General features: G+C 54.2%; 6 protein-coding genes across 6 annotated transcripts; 4 read left to right on the top strand and 2 right to left on the bottom strand.

Moving 5' to 3' along the window:
- Positions 1–2,365: 2,365 nt before the first annotated feature.
- On the top strand, positions 2,366–4,996 carry CH63R_09874 (Cbr-clec-223 protein; the record flags this gene model as incomplete). The annotated part of the gene is given in 3 exon segments (XM_018304848.1): positions 2,366–3,171; positions 3,231–4,872; positions 4,877–4,996. Coding segments are annotated over 3 exon segments (2,568 nt in total).
- Positions 4,997–6,459: 1,463 nt separating this feature from the next.
- Positions 6,460–7,256, bottom strand: CH63R_09875 (Nadh-ubiquinone oxidoreductase 105 kDa subunit; the record flags this gene model as incomplete). Its single annotated transcript, XM_018304849.1, has 3 exons — positions 6,460–6,518; positions 6,721–6,827; positions 6,964–7,256. 3 exons carry the CDS (start codon positions 7,254–7,256, stop codon positions 6,460–6,462), a joined length of 459 nt encoding a protein of 152 aa, XP_018154273.1.
- Positions 7,257–7,841: 585 nt separating this feature from the next.
- On the top strand, positions 7,842–8,714 carry CH63R_09876 (Upf0041 domain protein; the record flags this gene model as incomplete). The annotated part of the gene is made up of 3 exons (XM_018304850.1): positions 7,842–8,062; positions 8,342–8,497; positions 8,570–8,714. 3 exons carry the CDS (start codon positions 7,842–7,844, stop codon positions 8,712–8,714), a joined length of 522 nt encoding a protein of 173 aa, XP_018154274.1.
- Positions 8,715–9,590: 876 nt separating this feature from the next.
- Positions 9,591–12,044, top strand: CH63R_09877 (Oxoglutarate iron-dependent oxygenase; the record flags this gene model as incomplete). Its single annotated transcript, XM_018304851.1, has 4 exons — positions 9,591–10,119; positions 10,312–10,516; positions 10,787–11,256; positions 11,431–12,044. The coding sequence occupies 4 exons, from the start codon at positions 9,591–9,593 to the stop codon at positions 12,042–12,044; spliced, it is 1,818 nt and encodes a 605-aa protein (XP_018154275.1).
- A 691-nt stretch (positions 12,045–12,735) lies between these two features.
- CH63R_09878 (Phosphotransferase) lies at positions 12,736–14,226 on the top strand (the record flags this gene model as incomplete). The annotated part of the gene is made up of 2 exons (XM_018304852.1): positions 12,736–13,041; positions 13,129–14,226. 2 exons carry the CDS (start codon positions 12,736–12,738, stop codon positions 14,224–14,226), a joined length of 1,404 nt encoding a protein of 467 aa, XP_018154276.1.
- Positions 14,227–14,423: 197 nt separating this feature from the next.
- On the bottom strand, positions 14,424–15,231 carry CH63R_09879 (uncharacterized protein; the record flags this gene model as incomplete). Its single annotated transcript, XM_018304853.1, has 3 exons — positions 14,424–14,643; positions 14,692–14,722; positions 14,838–15,231. The coding sequence occupies 3 exons, from the start codon at positions 15,229–15,231 to the stop codon at positions 14,424–14,426; spliced, it is 645 nt and encodes a 214-aa protein (XP_018154277.1).
- Between the last annotated feature and the right edge of the window lie 1,073 nt (positions 15,232–16,304).

A 16,304-nucleotide genomic window follows, 5' to 3' on the forward strand; every position in this document is an offset into this window, starting at 1 on the left:
GCCTGCCTTTGCTGGTGGTCCACTGCTTGAATGACGAATATATCCCTTCTCTGACCTGCCAGTATTTGCATCTTGTGTTGTTTCACACAAGACAGTCTGGAACCCAGACCCATTTGGGGCAATGGCAACCCGGACTCAACCTAGGCCAGCAATGGCATCGCATGTGATTAAGGATTCTTCGGAGTGAACCAACTACTATAGGCAAGCTTTGTCTCGCCTGGTTTGGCTGATGCAATCTTGGGTTATACTGTGTTCTTTTGTGGTGTAGCAAGTCAGCTTATAAATTAAACTGTACTAGCTGAAGGTCTCTCTTTGGCGGCTCCTGAGTTTGGCTTTGGGGGGAAGATCGCGGATGAATCTCCCCAAAGCCAGAGCTTTCCATTCCATAACACATCATCATAGCCTCCAGAGGCCATGGAGATTCAGTCCTTAGAGCAGATATTCAGTCTCTAGGATGGCTGCACCTGAGTTTTACATCATACCCAAATACATTAGGGACTTCGTCATCACTGCTGCCACTGCTGCTCTACAGCTAATTCAGGTGTCATACATCTGCTACCATCAGTGATGCATCTGCCTCTGTAGTTCATTCCCTCATCCCCGCAAGTACCAGAGTGAATACTGCGGACTGACTCCATGCTCATTAGTTTTCTTCCCAAGGCAGGTGCACCTTCCTTTGGCTCCTTCCTCAGACCGACCAGCAGGCACCTTCCTCTCTCCTGCCTTTACTTCACCCACCCCCTTGGTCTTCCTCCTGCCCTTCACCTTTCTAATTCTTCGTCACATCCTCTCTTCATCCCTCCTCCTTCCACCTTTTCGTCACAACTTCACATCTTCTCACTCAGAAAACCCATCCCTACCTCCTCACTCCTCGTCCCATCATCCCTCATTATCATCAACTTCCCATCAGCCATAATCCCCATACCCCTTCAACTCAAGTGTTCATCCCACTGCCTGAACAGACGACGTTGGATACTGCAATCCTGGAACATGGCTTCGTCTTTTACTGGTGGCCAGGCCCCTCTCCAGGGTCGCGGTCTCGCCGTGGGAAGCAACGATCGCGACGCGCAAGGTGCGAACCCAAGCGCTCTGCCAGCAAATGGCCGGAACCAGCCCCCGAGCTTCGTTTACCATTATCCCAATGGCATCCCCGGCGGCTACAAAATGGTTCCTGCTAGGGACGGTGAAACTCCAAGGCGCTACGTGGAGGACCACCTTCCGAATGCCTTTTACAGTCGCAAAGACACCAAGGCAATCTTCAGCACCAACAACGGCGAAGTACCTACCCGTGGCCTCAACATGAACCATTTTGTCGGTTCTCGCGAACTCGATTTGTGGAGCGCCGAAGATATCCAGGGAAGAGCCAATTCTATCCGCAAGAAGCATTGGAGATCGCTGAAGTCCTTGAAAGAGCCCACGTGCTGGGAGGATCTGTACGACTACTTTGACACCTTCGACATCTACTTCCATGGCGCGCTGAACCTGTGGAACCTCATGCACCAACTCTACAACGAGAATGAGAACATATCTCACGACAACATCAGGTCGACCGCGGTTGAAGTTGGCATTTGGGCTGATGAATGGATTGCCAAGACCGAGAACCAGATCAAGCTCAGGACATTTCACTGCTGGAGCGGCGACATTCTTGGTCTGATCACTCGAAGAGTCTGGGATGAGCTCAAGAAGCTGCCCTCTATCGACATCATGCTCATTCGATATGCCCTGTGCCATCGCCAAAACCAGTTGTCAAGCAATGGCTTGACTCGACCGAGTGCCTACCCGGCCAACAGCTTGGAACATAACTGGCACAGCAACACTCTGCATTGCTGGCTTGGTAAGTCGAACCCCTCACTCCCTGTACGCTTTGTGGAATTCTTCTAAGGAGAAGATAGCCGGCCAGCCCGTTCACGACACCCCGAGCGGCATCCCCCCCGCGCTGTGCCCGCCGACCATCGCCGTCGGTAGCACTGATTCTCCGTCGTCACAGCCAACTTTAGCTGGAGTTGGCGGGGCCACTGCTGTCGCCCAAACGTCGGCCGAAACGAACACCGCTGTATCGAAGCCCATAGTGGTCAGTGGAACGAACATCAAACCCCGAGCTGGTCCGCAGGACCGCGGCTCTGCCATGGACATAAGCTCTCCCGGTCATTCCAGAGAGAGCTTCACAAACAGCCAGCAAAACACTTCGGCCTCCGTCCCGACAAACATAAATCTAGCCCCTGCAGCTCCTACAAGCGCGACTCCAGCCCTGCCCCCCCCATCCTTGCTACCTGGGAGAGCCCCTGTACCTCAGATAGCCACTGTGGCTGCTATGGGACCTGGTGCCTACGCTCCCCCGATGGGGCCGTACGGCCTTCCCTTCAACATGCCGTTCACGACGGGTTCCAACGGCGAGACGCAGCCCTACTATGGCCCTGTTGGACCATCCGCGCCTCTTGTCCTGCCTGCGCCCGAACGTCATCAGCAACGTCCCCAGCAACCGGTTAAGCTGACTCCGAAGAAACCTACAGGAAATTCCGTCTTGAATGATGGAGGCAACGCGCCAGTTCAGAGCTCCATGTCCGCGACGGGTGGCACACGTGTGCAGTCTGCAGCTTACCAAAGAGCGGCTTTGGATGTCAACTCTTCCTACAGGCCTAACGGGAAGCGGAATGCAACTGCCAGTTCTTCGTTCGATCAAGGAGTTAGGCAGGGCTCGCTCTTGGGCCCTGCACGCTCCGAAACTGGTCAAAATGCGCCGCAAGAGCAGCTGCAGACCCCAAGTGCATCGAAAGCGATAGGCAGCGGTCAGTCACAGCCTCAAGGCGAACCCAAAGGCTGGGAGAAGATCCCGCACGCTGATGACTCAATCCACGGCCCAGTGTTCCGCCGATCTCCAACCAAGGACAACAGACCTCGCTCATACTCCAGGGTATCGACCAAAGCAGACTACTACTGCACAAACCAACATCCCAAGACTGCCCACAAGTATTTTTACACGCCTTGTTCTTGTAACAAGTGTGAGGAACGCGAACGCTCTGTGTATGTTCAGCTGAAACCAATCCTGCGAATGGCTTCGGGCGTCCTCCTGAGCAAGATCCATGAGATCATGTCCCAGTGGGGAGAGGTTGAACATGTCTCCCAGTTACCACTAGCGGAGCATACCGCAGACTTCGCTTGCTTCTTTGTCAGGTATGTGTCTTTTCTTTTCCCTCCATTTCCAATGTTGCTAATTCCAACTTGTCGTATAGATTCAAGGATGGCTCAAGGGTAAGAGAGATCTCGGCCATGGATGACTTCAAGAGCAACGTGGTGGATTCCATGATCAGGACTGGCGCGATGCACCATACAAAGTATGGCGAAGACATGCTTGAAGACCACAGGCGCGACAACGAGCAGATCGGCTCGACAAACCAAACTGGTTCATATCAGCCAGCGTGGAAAGGTCAGTCGAGCGGCTTTGGACAGACCCAGCTTCCGCATAACCGCCGCGACTCGAGGGCACAGGTGTCCTTGGAGCAGTACATGAAGCCTTCGCGTCAGCCGTCGCAGGCCAACGTTGCGACGAGCCATGGCTCATCAACTCCGCTGCCCGAGAAGGACCCGCGAAAGGTAGCTGGGCTGATCGGAGAAGCCAAAACGATTGGAAACTTGTGGACCAAGCGCGCTTCCGCAGCGGTGCCTCAAACTTCTGCCGAAGCCGAGTCTCAGTCCAAGCCACCTTCTGAAGACATTATCCCAGATATAGAGCAGACAAACCAGTCTTCCAGCCCTCGTGCTCCCGTGAGCAGTTCGGGCAAGAGCGTCAACAAAGCCATTGTGGTCAATTTGCCGACCACGCCGCAGAAACCCAAGGCTAACACGAGCACACATGTATCCGCATCCGACGAGAACACCACGCCTACAAACACGATGGCTTTCACTCCTAAGGGCAGCGAAGCATCTGTGAAGCCAGTCAAGATGGTTCCTTGTACATCAACCGCCACTGACTGCGAGGTTTCACCCTCGTATGGACAGAAGAAAAAGTTGCAAACGCCTAGCGACCAGGCTCCTGGCGCAAAGTCCACCGCCGAGAAGAGTGATCCGTCTCAATCGGAGAGCCCTCCCCCCGACAAGGGCAAGTACAGAAAGGTTTTCTCGCAGAAAGATGACCACAGCATCGAGGTTTTCGACGCGCGAGTGCTCAACGTTGCCGCAAAGGAGCCCCAATCGGCTGTCGATAGCTCGAGTATAGAAGAGCACCCCGTTGAGCAAGCAAACGAGCTCACGCGCGCCGGCCACGAGCTTGACAGTTTGATCGATTTGAGTCGGGACCAGGAGGCTGTTGGCACGACTGTTGCTGTCGAGAGCTCCACCAAGAAGAAGAACAAGAAGTCCAAGAAGAAGAAGAAGACCGCTTCCGCGGACCAAGGTGAGGCAAGCAATGTACAGCAGACTGTAAACGACGGCGCCATCAACAGCGCAGACCAACAAGACCCAGAAGCCTCGATGCCACTCACCACCGAGATAGTAGAGGATAATGAGCCTGCAACCCTCAGAGAAGTCATGGCCAAGGCAAAGCGGATAGTTGGAGGGATGGGTGCCAAACCAGGCAGTGCGAACCAAACTGCCATCGAAATCCCTACGAATGTTGTCCAGCAAGACGCGGAGCCATTTGTCGCTGGAACAACGGAGAAGCCCGAGTCGGAAGTTCCGAACAACACCGCAAAGGGCGAACAGATCGCCAGGACAGAGTGCAATGAGCCACAGCAGTCAACCGAGAAGTCTGATGTTCCAGAGACTGCCACCAAAACTTTCCGGGCGAATGCTGGCGGATCGTTGCGAATGCCCAAGACTCGGAAGAAGCAACCTGCCCAGTTGCAACTCGCTGGCCCATCCGCTTCCGAAGGCGCAGTAGATACTGAAGGACTTGATGCACCTCGAACTTTGGATAATGGACTTCCTTCTGCTACGAGCACCGCGCTTTTCAGTTCTATCACAGGCCAGGAAAATCGCTCTAGCGATGGGTCGCCTGTGATGCAACCGACTCCTGCAACCCCTCCGTTGGCCGAGGCGGGAGAGGCTATGCCGAAACTTTTACCTAAGAATTCTGCAGGAGGCGCGGAGGCAACTTCAAAACCCAACACTTTGCTTAACCCCCAGGCCAAGGAGTTTGTTTCTCCTCCTACCCGTCCGACTGTGGCTCGCCCCAAGAAGGTTGAGCTCGCACCGGTTCCGTTGAAGCCTTTCGGCCATCATCGCAACGTATCCCAAACTTCGTCAGGAACATCGCGCACCCTCACGTCTGGCAACTCGCCCGTCAACGAAGAGGACAACCAGTCCACTGGCAGTGTTGCCGAGAGCTACAAGGGCAAGGGGAAGGGCTCCGCAGCCCAGCAAGCTTCAGCTAAAGACAAGGATGCAAAGAGTTCCATGGCATCAAACAGGGCCCCAAGCTCCGCTCAACAGACTCCAGCGACGGATGCCGCAGACAAGGAGCACACTCCTTCTCCTGCCAGTGACGAGCTGCCCGCGTCGCAGAGTACCTCGGCTGATGATGGCGATTGGAAAGTGCAACGCCCTAAGAGAGACATCGGCACCAAGCAGCCCAAGGGCGGTAGCCAGCACAAGAACCAGCAGCAGCAGCAGCAGCAGCAGCAGCAGGGTCAGCAGGGCCAGCAAGGATCCAAGAAGAACCGTCCCTTGCCTAAGAAGCAGAAGATACAGGGGCAAAGTCACCTTCAACAGCAACGCTACGTTTCCAGCCCTGGTCCCGGCCCCAACCCTGTCTCAGTTGGCAGCAAGGCCGAATTCCCCTCGCTCCCACCCGCTCCCAAGCCTGAGACTGGACTTCCAGCCAAGAGCATCTGGGGCAAGCCGCGCGCGGTGACGACTGCAGCCGCCACGACCAAGTCGACTCCTGGTGACAGCACTACTGCCACTAAGGGAGAGACTTCTGGAAACCCGCGTCCCAAGAAGGAGAGCGACAAGCAGTAGAGAAACGGATGGTACTTTGGTGGACGGAAGCTGGGTCTACGAAGGATCATGTGAGAGAACAGGGATGAGTACAAGGTTCGGCGTAACTTGGAGAGCTTGTTGGAGAGGTTATCGAAAAGGAGATAATGGGGGAGATATAGGCAGAGGATTCGAGGAGGGCCCATGTTTGCGTAATATTCATGGCCCCAGGTGTACCAGCTACACAGCAGAACCAGAATGAGATTGCTTCCAGAGATGTTGTTACCCTGAATGTCTGCAAAGTGAAGCATACGTTAGGTATACACACGGCGGCAGCCACGGTTGACCTGTGATACGGTAGCCAGCCGAGAGACGGTCGGACCACGGTACACTGGATAAGTCAAACACAAACTGAGTCGATCCATTGGCAACTGTAGCCCCTCATTCCGTTTGGTTTCAACGTCGCATCGGCCGGGATTCTCAACAGGGTGATAGTACAAGGTCTTTTATCTATTCGTTCAATGTCTTCCCCTCCGATTCGCCGCCTCATGCGGAGTTCTTGACCAAGGTTGTGACTGTGTCCTCGATCTGCTTGTCCGAAAGGCCTGATATTGAGTCAGCATTGGCATCCCATGGCCTTGGGAATACTATGAGAGGGGGCGGGGCTATGGGGTAGATGCTCACCCTCGAGCGATTGGCTCTTCTCAACACCGAACTCTATTCCATAGACAGACGGGTCAGCATTTTGTCATCGATTCGCAGTGGTCCTCCAACACGTCGTGGGAGGGAAGGATGGTGCATCCTGACCGTATCTCGCGTAGACCTTGGGTAGCGTGCCGGCGGCCTCGCGCAGGAGGATCGGGGTCTGAGGGTTGTTCTTCTTCATCGTAGGGTAAGCCCTCGTGATGAAGGAGCTTTTCGAGAGGAGCAGCGCGTCAGCGATTGATGTCATGGAGGATAGATCGGAGGCTGCTCGGGAACAGCGGCACGAGGAGAGAGAGAGAGAGGGAGAAAGCTCGAGGTTGCCGAGGCTGGAGTCGTAAAACGTACCGGGTCGCGGCGCTGTGCTCGCCCGTCTGGCAGAAGAGGAAGCGCACCTCCTTGAGGGCCTTTGTGAAAGCGTACTTGCTCGACATCGTCTTTTTTGGTGTTGCGCTTGCGCGAGAGGGCGGACGGGCGGACAGACGTGGGGGGAGAGAGGTAAGGTCAATTGGAGTCGATTTGATTGGGGAGGCTCTGGATAAGTGACGAGGAATTGAAGTTGACGAGATGCCGCACGTTGCAGGTGGGCCCGTTTGCATAAAGAAATTCGAGATTCGAGTTGTGCATACTTGGGGTTCCATGATTGGCCCATAGGAAGGAGCTGTGACTTATGCATGTCCTTGCATAACTGGCCAACTAGCTCCCCCTCAGGCGGCATGTTTGATCTCAGGTAAGGTCTCCACTGAATTGTTTGCTCAATGCATAGTGATAGTAGCTTGTTCAGGCTGTTCGATAGGTACCTAGTTGCCTTTTTAGTGTGTGGAGGTACTTAGGTATGTGATAATTGTTGGCGCTTGGCCCCGGGGCTTCGTGCTCTGTGCAACCGTTCCCCGGCCCCCGAACCCCAGCAAAAAAAAGAAAAGAGAGAAAAAAATAACCACTGCCCGCTGTCGCTCACCTTTCGGACAATCCCAAATCCTCTCAACGCCCCCCCCTGCGGCTCCTTATCAACCCGCATCTTCCTCCCTCCGTCCAACCTCCGAGTCCGCCGTCAAAAAGGGAACCTCTCCGCTCCAACCGACAACCCCCCATCCCCTTCCGCGCCCGCGACCGAGTACCATTTTCAATTGCTCTCTCTCCCCTTCGGCGAATCCCTTCGAGCCGAACAACCCGACGAAGATAGACCCGCGCCCCCGAAATACACCTTAGAGGGAAAAAACGCCACAATGGCCCCCGCCAACAACTTCTTCAAGGCCGCGCGCCCGGCCTTCCGCCAGCAGGTCTTCGCCGGCGCCCAGATCCGCAACGCCTTCCGCACCTCCCAGTTCCGCTCTCAGTTTCGCGAGAGCTCCAAGAGATGGCAGAGCTCGACCGCCTCCGAGGCCCAGGTTAGCTGGTTCAAGCGCATGTGGGACAGCCCCATCGGCCTCAAGACTGTGCACTTCTGGTGAGTTGCTCTCCTGCTCCCCCTGCGAGCCAACCAAGCTCTGGCTGATGCCGTCGACATGTTGCTGACTTCTCTGGTGGATGCAGGGCCCCTGTTATGAAGGTACGATCCTTTGCGCGATGAAGTCGTCCTCCACCGAGAGACTTCTCTCTCTTTCTCCATTGCACACATACTGGTCACGATGCAGGCGGTTCTCACGAGAAAGAACCCACCAAGACCAAGAGAAACGGCAGGACTGTGAGGGGGACAACGATGAAGAGAATCTCGATTGCTGACCAGCGACACACAAAACCTACAGTGGGCTCTCGTCCTCGCCGGTGTTGCCGACTTCGCCCGTCCCGCCGAGAAGCTGTCCCTGACCCAGAACGGTGCCCTGACGGCTACCGGTATCATCTGGACCCGCTGGTGCCTGATCATCAAGCCCAAGAACTATCTGTACGTCGCGACGTGAAGAGGGCTCTTGTGGGAATACGAGCTGAGTTTGCTGACTTTTCGTGATACGCGCAGCCTCGCCGCCGTCAACTTCTTCCTCGGTGCCGTCGGTGTTATCCAGTGCACCCGTATCCTCTTGTGGCAATCATCTCAGAAGAAGAGCGCTGGCGAGCTCGCCCAGGAGGTCAAGGAGGATGTCAAGGAGGCCGTCTCCTCCTAAGTCTGTGGGAATCTGACGGGGTGTAGTGAAGACAGAGGGTGTGGAGGGGATTTCCCTAGGGGAGACGCGCGGTAGGATCGCACTTATGTTCCTCTCCCTACCGAGTCTTTGGGGGAGGGCCGAGGGATATGCCCAGAGAGAACGCGCCAGGTCTTGACACGCGAGGCACACTTGCGGTCCTTGTACAGTAAATGCCTATTGCCAAATGCTACAAGCCAACAATCACATGGAATCGTGAAGATGATGATGCAGTTCCCTGGCTGGTCCTGCTCTCGGCTGTATGTTCTGGGAGCGGGATGGACCGCAGCAAGGTTAGCGCTATGGCCCGCCAGCTATGGACACGCGATGAGATCCGGAAACGTCTACGGAGCTGTGCTCCTGCGCTGCCTTCTGTCAATAATGGTCTTGATGGAGACTTTCGTCGGTTGGGTTGTTCGAACAAGGTTGAGGCTCAAGAGCACACGTAGAGGGCTGGTGCCTGCAGAATATCTTCCAATTTGTGGGTTGTGTCTCCTTAGTAACTAAGGACTTGGTCACATTGCACTCACCAGAGCACACAACTTTCAGCACAAGAGGGTAGAGACCTGGCATCATAATTTTTGACCTTTTCACCATTCACACTGACCGCTTTCAGGGTAGATGCCCTTCTGCTTCTCACCTTTTTTCCCTACCCTTTCACAAAAAATTTGGTGTTGTTTCCTTCTTTCTCAACTCCCTCCGCCCTCCACACACAAGAAACGCAACTCTCACCACTTCGAGCGAACAGGCTGATGTTCGTCGACTGATCCCACTTCGTTTCCATCCTTCACTTCTCACCATCCTACACCTCTCACCATCCTGCTCATTGCAAAAGAGGGTGAAAGCAATTCCGTCAAAATGGCTACCAATTACAGAGACACCTTGGCCTATAAGCTCCTCTTCGACACTGGGATGCTTCCCGATGACCTATTTCCGAATTTCGATCGCATTGGCGGAAATGGGGAATACTCATCACCAAGAAACACCGGTTCAAAACAGTGTGTCAGCGATTTTGTGAGCTGTTTTGAAGCGCCTAGTGAGATCTATCGTCTCTACGGCAAATCAGCCTTTGGCACCAGAGAAGCCATTATGGCCCTCGATTCCGAACTGTCATTGGGAAGCAAAGATCCAATGCATGAGGTCATTTCAGAAGAAGACACTTCAGTCGTCACGAACACGCATTACCTCCGCCTCGCTCACAAGCTCTTCGATTTCTACAACCTCCCCGGCAACCTTACTCAGGGTCGAGCCACATGGGAGGCAACTCTCATGCCTGTCGGACGTACCTACTTTGACCCAGAAAAGCAGGCCCATGTACAGGTCACCATCCGACCAGACATCGTGTATGGCGTCAAGCTTCCCGGAACAGATCTCGACTTTGGTCAGGGTGAGCCAGGCCAAACAAGTCGTGCATTCGCTGTAATGGAGTTTAAGCGAAAAGGAATGTTGTCTGGGCTGGTCACAGACCTCCGGAGAAATCGCAGCACTCTGTAGAACGGAGAAAATGCCACCACTCTCGGCGCAGGAGGTACAAGTAACAGGTTCAACAAAAGTTCACAGCTGTTTCTGAAGCAAATAGCAAACTATTGCTTCTCGTTCCGCACCCAATTCGCTGCGATGGGGGACCTCGACTTCCTTATCTTCTTCCAGTTTTACCGCATGGTAATCCTCCCAGACGACACGCCCCTCGACGTATGGCGTCGTGGACACGGGGGCGTGTTCCATTTCACGGTCCTTGATCAGCATCAGAATGCCCTCAAGCCCGCATGTTACCACGGCTTCCTGTGCAAGGCCGTCGACACAACGCCCAGAGACCATTAGAGCACCCGTATCAAACAACTGATATCGCCACGTCGGTGTCAGCAGCACCATACTTCACATCGAGCACGAGGCATTGAAGGGCGGAGGGGGTTCGATGAGGATATGAACGAGGAAAGGGGGTTTGGGAGGAGGGCATGGAATTGGAGGATTTGAAATCCATGGTTCTTTTTTTGTAATTATACCCTGCCTCCTGTATATCCTAATTACCACGGCATTCTGGATCTATTCTCAAGTCTCAGCACATGGGAGCCAGATGGCAACCTTCTGCTTGATATCAGCGTTTACTCGCCCAGTGACTCAGGACATTGGTTCAAATATCTGACCTTTGGGCCGGATATTTCTTCTAGCGAATGCGACCTGGACCGATACATACAGAAGCCGATTCTGTCCGAATTTGACGACAGCCAGCACGGTTGGATTGCTGGCAGTCAAGAATCACCACCGACCGATTTAGCTATCCACAGAGTTTTCGATGAAGTCATGGGCGAGGGGCCATTCGATAACGACGAACAGGAAAACCAATGGTGGCTCCAACTACCATTGGTTCCCGCAGTAACCGGTGTGCTTCTACGTCAACAGACCCGCCGGCGATGGAAGCCGAAAGCACTGTCACTGATGTTTACTCGTCTTCCTGGACTCCAGGAAATCCACTACGAGCCATGGAGGGAGTGGGACAATACTCTGCAGCGGTGGACGGATGAATGTAAGTACAGCTGCGTCAATTCGTCCTGCTCTACCCTGTGTTTGTTGTTGTATTGTTGGCCGGTGACAGCCTACTAATACTGATTTCTCTGGCGCAGCCTACCGATCGCTTTTTGAACGATTCGCTTCTTGCAAGTTACGCAGACTCATTGTCTTTGAGAATTTCAATCAACAGTACCCACGACGTTTTACGATTGCGAGCCTATTCGAATCCCGACCCCGGATGTCAGCCGGACGCTCGCTAGTTCCAGTCTTGGGCTTGAGCACCTTTCGGCATCGTTTGTAGTGGACGCTGGCTATTTCTTCCATGCTTTCAAACCTTCCTGGAAGTGGCCCAACCTGATTTCGCTTGCGCTGACCTCGCAGCTGCTTGCGCCCGGTGAGAGCACGATCGTGATTGATGATATGCTGCAAAGAGCGGCAAAAGTGGCCATGAAAATGCCAAATCTTCAAACAATGGAGATATGGAACGGACGAAAGGGATTGGCAGCACTCTTCAAATACCAGTCAATTGGTTATGGTGGCTATGGACAGCCTGCCGAGATAACCTGGAGAGGAACATGGGATTATGCATTGCACCCTTATGTGATCCGGGCTTGGGAAGCAGTCGCACTGAAGCATCGTGCAAATGGATGTGTTACTGTCAAGGAGCTCCTGGATGTTGGTGTTGTTAAGTCCCATGGTGATGCGATTTATTATTTGAATCCCTCGAACACTGTAATTCGCCCCCTTTCATTTCAGCAGATTCGGTTAGAGCAGAGGATTATTGAGGGTGCGTATGACTGGTAGCTCAATATCTTTTGGCAGTCTAGGGAAATAGCCTAGTCTGAGATAACCTCCCCGTCACAAGCACAAGTGAAAACCATACATTTGATTAGTAGACTGCAAAAACCATCCATCCCACAGCAGCTGTCTGGGGCGCTTTCCATCACAGAATGTAAATTTAGAACACGGATGACGAAGGGGGAGGATATGTCTCTACGACGTGCTGAATCACGTTGAACCGGTGCTGTGAACAGAACGCCCACTGATGAGTCGAAAGAACCCAGAAACGACATTTTAATTCGGGGAAAGGAGACACCGTCGAAAACAGGGGAGGATCGAGAGAAAACTATGGTGATGAAGGACAAGGGAAGCATGTCTTGAAAGTGACTAAGCAACGGCTAACTAGTACATGGGTGCTCAGAAGGGGTTTGTGATTGGCTCTCTGACAGGCCGATCCCCGTCGGTTCCCACAAAACCTGGGCTCCCCCCTGATTGTCTCCTGGCGATCCCTCCCACCGCGACAATAGAAGCCATGTCTGCGTCCCTTGACGCGTCGCCCGGGCTCGCTCAACCAGATACAGCCCTGGAGCTGCCGAACGGCCCTCCGATTACGTATGACGCGGCCCTCAACACGGATAGAAATATCGTTCAAGAGACGCAGTATGTCGCAGCGACCAAGGCCCTGTATCGGAGGCTCTGAGCAGATCGGAACATCATGATCGCTCTCATCAAGCACCACATGGGCCTGGGCGACCAAGTTGACTACACCATCGTCCGCCAGAACCAGTGGATACGAGGCAACTTCAACGTGTGTATACCCGTCGAAGTGCAGTCGTCAGACTCTTGCCAGAAGCTCATGTTACGTTGCGCCATGCCTCACAAGTTGGCAGAAGCTCATAACCCGGGCAGTGTGGATGAGAAGGTTGGTTGTGAAGTTGGAGCATATGCATGGATCCAAGAGAGATGCCCCGACGTTCGCATCCCGCATCTGTACGGCTTTGGATTTTCTGATCAACGCCACGTATGTCTGCTCGGTTTTCTTTCCTTTATAAATATATATATATATATTTACCTTGCAAGGAGGGGGACTGACACGACAACGACGCAGTTCACTCACGAAAAGCAGCGCCCCCTGTACGTGCGCATATGGCATGGTCTGCGGCGCTGGTTCCATGCTCTCGTGAGACGTCCGGCTCTCCTCTCACGCTACACCATGCATGCATCCAACTGCCACCTGCCCACAGCGTACATGCTTCTCGAGCACGTGGGGTCGGAGAACAGCCAGATGCTCTCCCTCACCTGGAACAAGTATCGAGGAGACGCCGTCCGGAGGAAGAACCTGTTCCAAGGCATATCGCGACTCATTATATCCCTGTCCCGGGTTCCGCAGCCAAGGATCGGGTCTTTTCAGTTCCGCGACGATGGTACCGTCACGCTGACGAACCGTCCCCTGGTCTGCTCCGTCATGATGCTCGAAAACGAAGGCACCCCAATGACCATGCCGCGGGAAACAACATACGCATCCACCGAGCCCTTCGTGGCGGACATGCTCAGCTTCCACGATAGGCGCTTCCTACGCCACCCAAACATGGTTTACGACGAGGAGGACTGCCGAGCGGAGATGGCTGCGAGGCTCCTGCTCCGAATGCTCGCGCACCGCTATATCCGGCATGATCGACGAAACGGGCCCTTTGTCCTCCAGCTCGACGACTTTCATGCCAGCAACGTCTTCGTCGACGCGGAGTGGAACATAACCTCCCTCATCGACCTGGAGTGGGTGTGTGCTCTTCCCGTCGAGAGGCTGGCCGTCCCGTACTGGCTGACAGGGTGTGCAATCGACGGCATACGAGGAGACCGCGGTGAGGAATACAACCGCTCCCGGGAGGAGTTCATGAACGTGTTCGAGGCGGAAGAGCGCAATGTTACGGCGAACGTGCCGTTATTATCACGAACCATGCGGGAGACTTGGGAGTCGGGGGCCGTATGGTTCTGGCAGGGCATGATGTCTATCAATGCAATGTCCACCTTGTTCACGGATCACATCTGCCCCAGATTCTCAACCCGCCTCTCTTCCAGAGACGAGCAGTTGCTGTCCAGGTTCTGGTCTGAGGACGCCACCGAAGTGGTTGCGGGCAAAGTCGAGCAGTATAATCAGTATTCAGCTGAACTGAGGAGCTTGTTTGGCAGGAGTACTGCTACAGGATGAAGTCGAATACGCCCTCGCGACGTATTCCCTTTACTTCTTCCTGCTGGCTCCCCTCTCGCCTGTCTCCCTCTCGCTCGCCCCTGTCGTCTCCTGGTCTGTTTTCTCTCGTTCTTTTTCCTCCTCCTGCTCCTCCTGCTCCCTCTGCCTCTCCCTCTCCTCCCTCTCCTCCCTCTCCCTTCTTGCTCTGTCTTCTTTCTTTAGCCTCTTGCCCCAGATGAGACGGTTATCGACAAGTCCGTCGCGTTTCCGTTCACGCCCGGGGTTGCCTCTTCCACGACGCCTCTAGAGCCAGATGAGCGCTGGTTGGCGGCGTTGGTGCGGTCGTCGTGTTGCTGCGCTTCGCCAGCCGAGTGGCTCCATCGAGAAGGGTCGTTGTCGGCCATGGCGGGTTCACGAAGGCACAATCGGCGTACGCGGCTGCGCAATGGATGCTGGGCCGATAGTGTGCAATCTGCAGAGACCTACTCTGTCGGCGCCGAGAAAGTTTGTAGCTGGTCTTCAAGAACGTGCTTACAACCGCACGAGTAAACCAAAGTGTGTGTGGGTGCGGGCTGGCTGGTCTCGAGGAAACGAAAAGGCCGGAGTGGCGTCCGCCTATTTGTACATCCTACTCCCGTGGTAAGAAGGAGGCCGGTCGGATTCGAGGTGGTTGCCCTCGGCTCCGCTGATGCGTCTCGTTGGGAGTTGGTTCTTGCTGCCCCAGGCGGCTAACGGTTGGCTGTCGCTTCTCTCCATCTCCCTAGCATGCTTGGCCGGCGCAAGCCCGAAACAAGACCGTTCGTGGGCACAAAATAGCCGTATAGCTTCAGCACTGCACATGTCCCCGTACAATACTAGGAGGTACACGAGCGGCGGGGTAGGTCGAGGCAGACCAATATCATCGCGAGTGTATGCGCGCGTCGGGTTGGCGGCGAGGCGCTGCATGTGTTTTTCTGGAAGAAGAGACGTCACGTCACGTCCAGGCTGGAAGCCGCCGCATGTCCGGCGGGCGCTTCTTGCGACCATCTCGAGGGTCTCATTGCCTCTGTTACTATGCGTCTCCCTGTAGTTTGCAGGCTGAGTGAAGTCCCTGGGGCAAATCCAGCGTCTTCCCTTCCAGTTTTCGTGGTTCTAAACCGATGCAATCGTTCCTTTCGGCGTAACCAACCTGATACCGCCGAACCGTCGGCCTCGCCTTACTGTTGCCGGTGCTCAATACCAAGCCAGCCCCGGACACAACTAGGAGACAATGGCTCTACAGCTTTCCAATTGATAATTTCCCCTCAGACAATTCTAGTCACGATACATCTTACTGCGCCGATGGTTTAGTGGTAAAATTCTCCGTTGCCATCCAGCAGCGTCGGGGAGCCGGGGGTTCGATTCCCCCTCGGCGCATTCCTTTTGCTTTTGCCTGCTCCTCACCCCCTTTCAACAGGGTTTAATCGTATTGAATGTCTGTTTTGGGGGTCGTTGCGTGGAATCTGTGTGCGTTGGCCCTGGTGTGACCCACATTGGCATTGGGCTGGCGAGGTCTGCTGAAGATTCATGCGTGGGATTGTTTCTCATGTGTTGAAGATGAGAAGACAGGCACACACTCTCATCCGAGCTCATGCTCGACTACTCATCCGAGCTGATGTTCAACTGGGATTAGGGGCTCGGCGGAAGTTGTAATCACAATAATACCACGATACTAGCGCTACATTTTGCTTATCATTGACGACAAGTATGTCATGATGACTTTTCATTATTTAGTGAAATAGGTCACCTGGACATACCATCCATCCATCCATCATTCATGACGTTTGCCCCCCCTCCAAAAAGAATAAGTTTATTCAACGTCATATGTTGCAAAAGGCAAAGTGTCCCTGGCAAGGCTCGAACTTGCGACCTTTAGATATCCTTGATATGAGTTCCAGAGTCATTTCAATAGAATGAATATGAGACCAACGCTCTACCGACTGAGCCACAGAGACCAAGTGTGTGACAATCACTGAGGGTGGGAAGTGACAAGAAGCGAGGGCACGTTATGGGCGGGGGAGTGGAAAGATGGAGACGGGGGGCGGTGGGGATGATGGATAATCAATCAGGGCCAGTGTTAA

The sequence above is a fragment of the Colletotrichum higginsianum genome, assembly GCF_001672515.1.
Source record: "Colletotrichum higginsianum IMI 349063 chromosome 7 map unlocalized unitig_7, whole genome shotgun sequence".
Lineage (NCBI taxonomy): Eukaryota > Fungi > Ascomycota > Sordariomycetes > Glomerellales > Glomerellaceae > Colletotrichum > Colletotrichum higginsianum.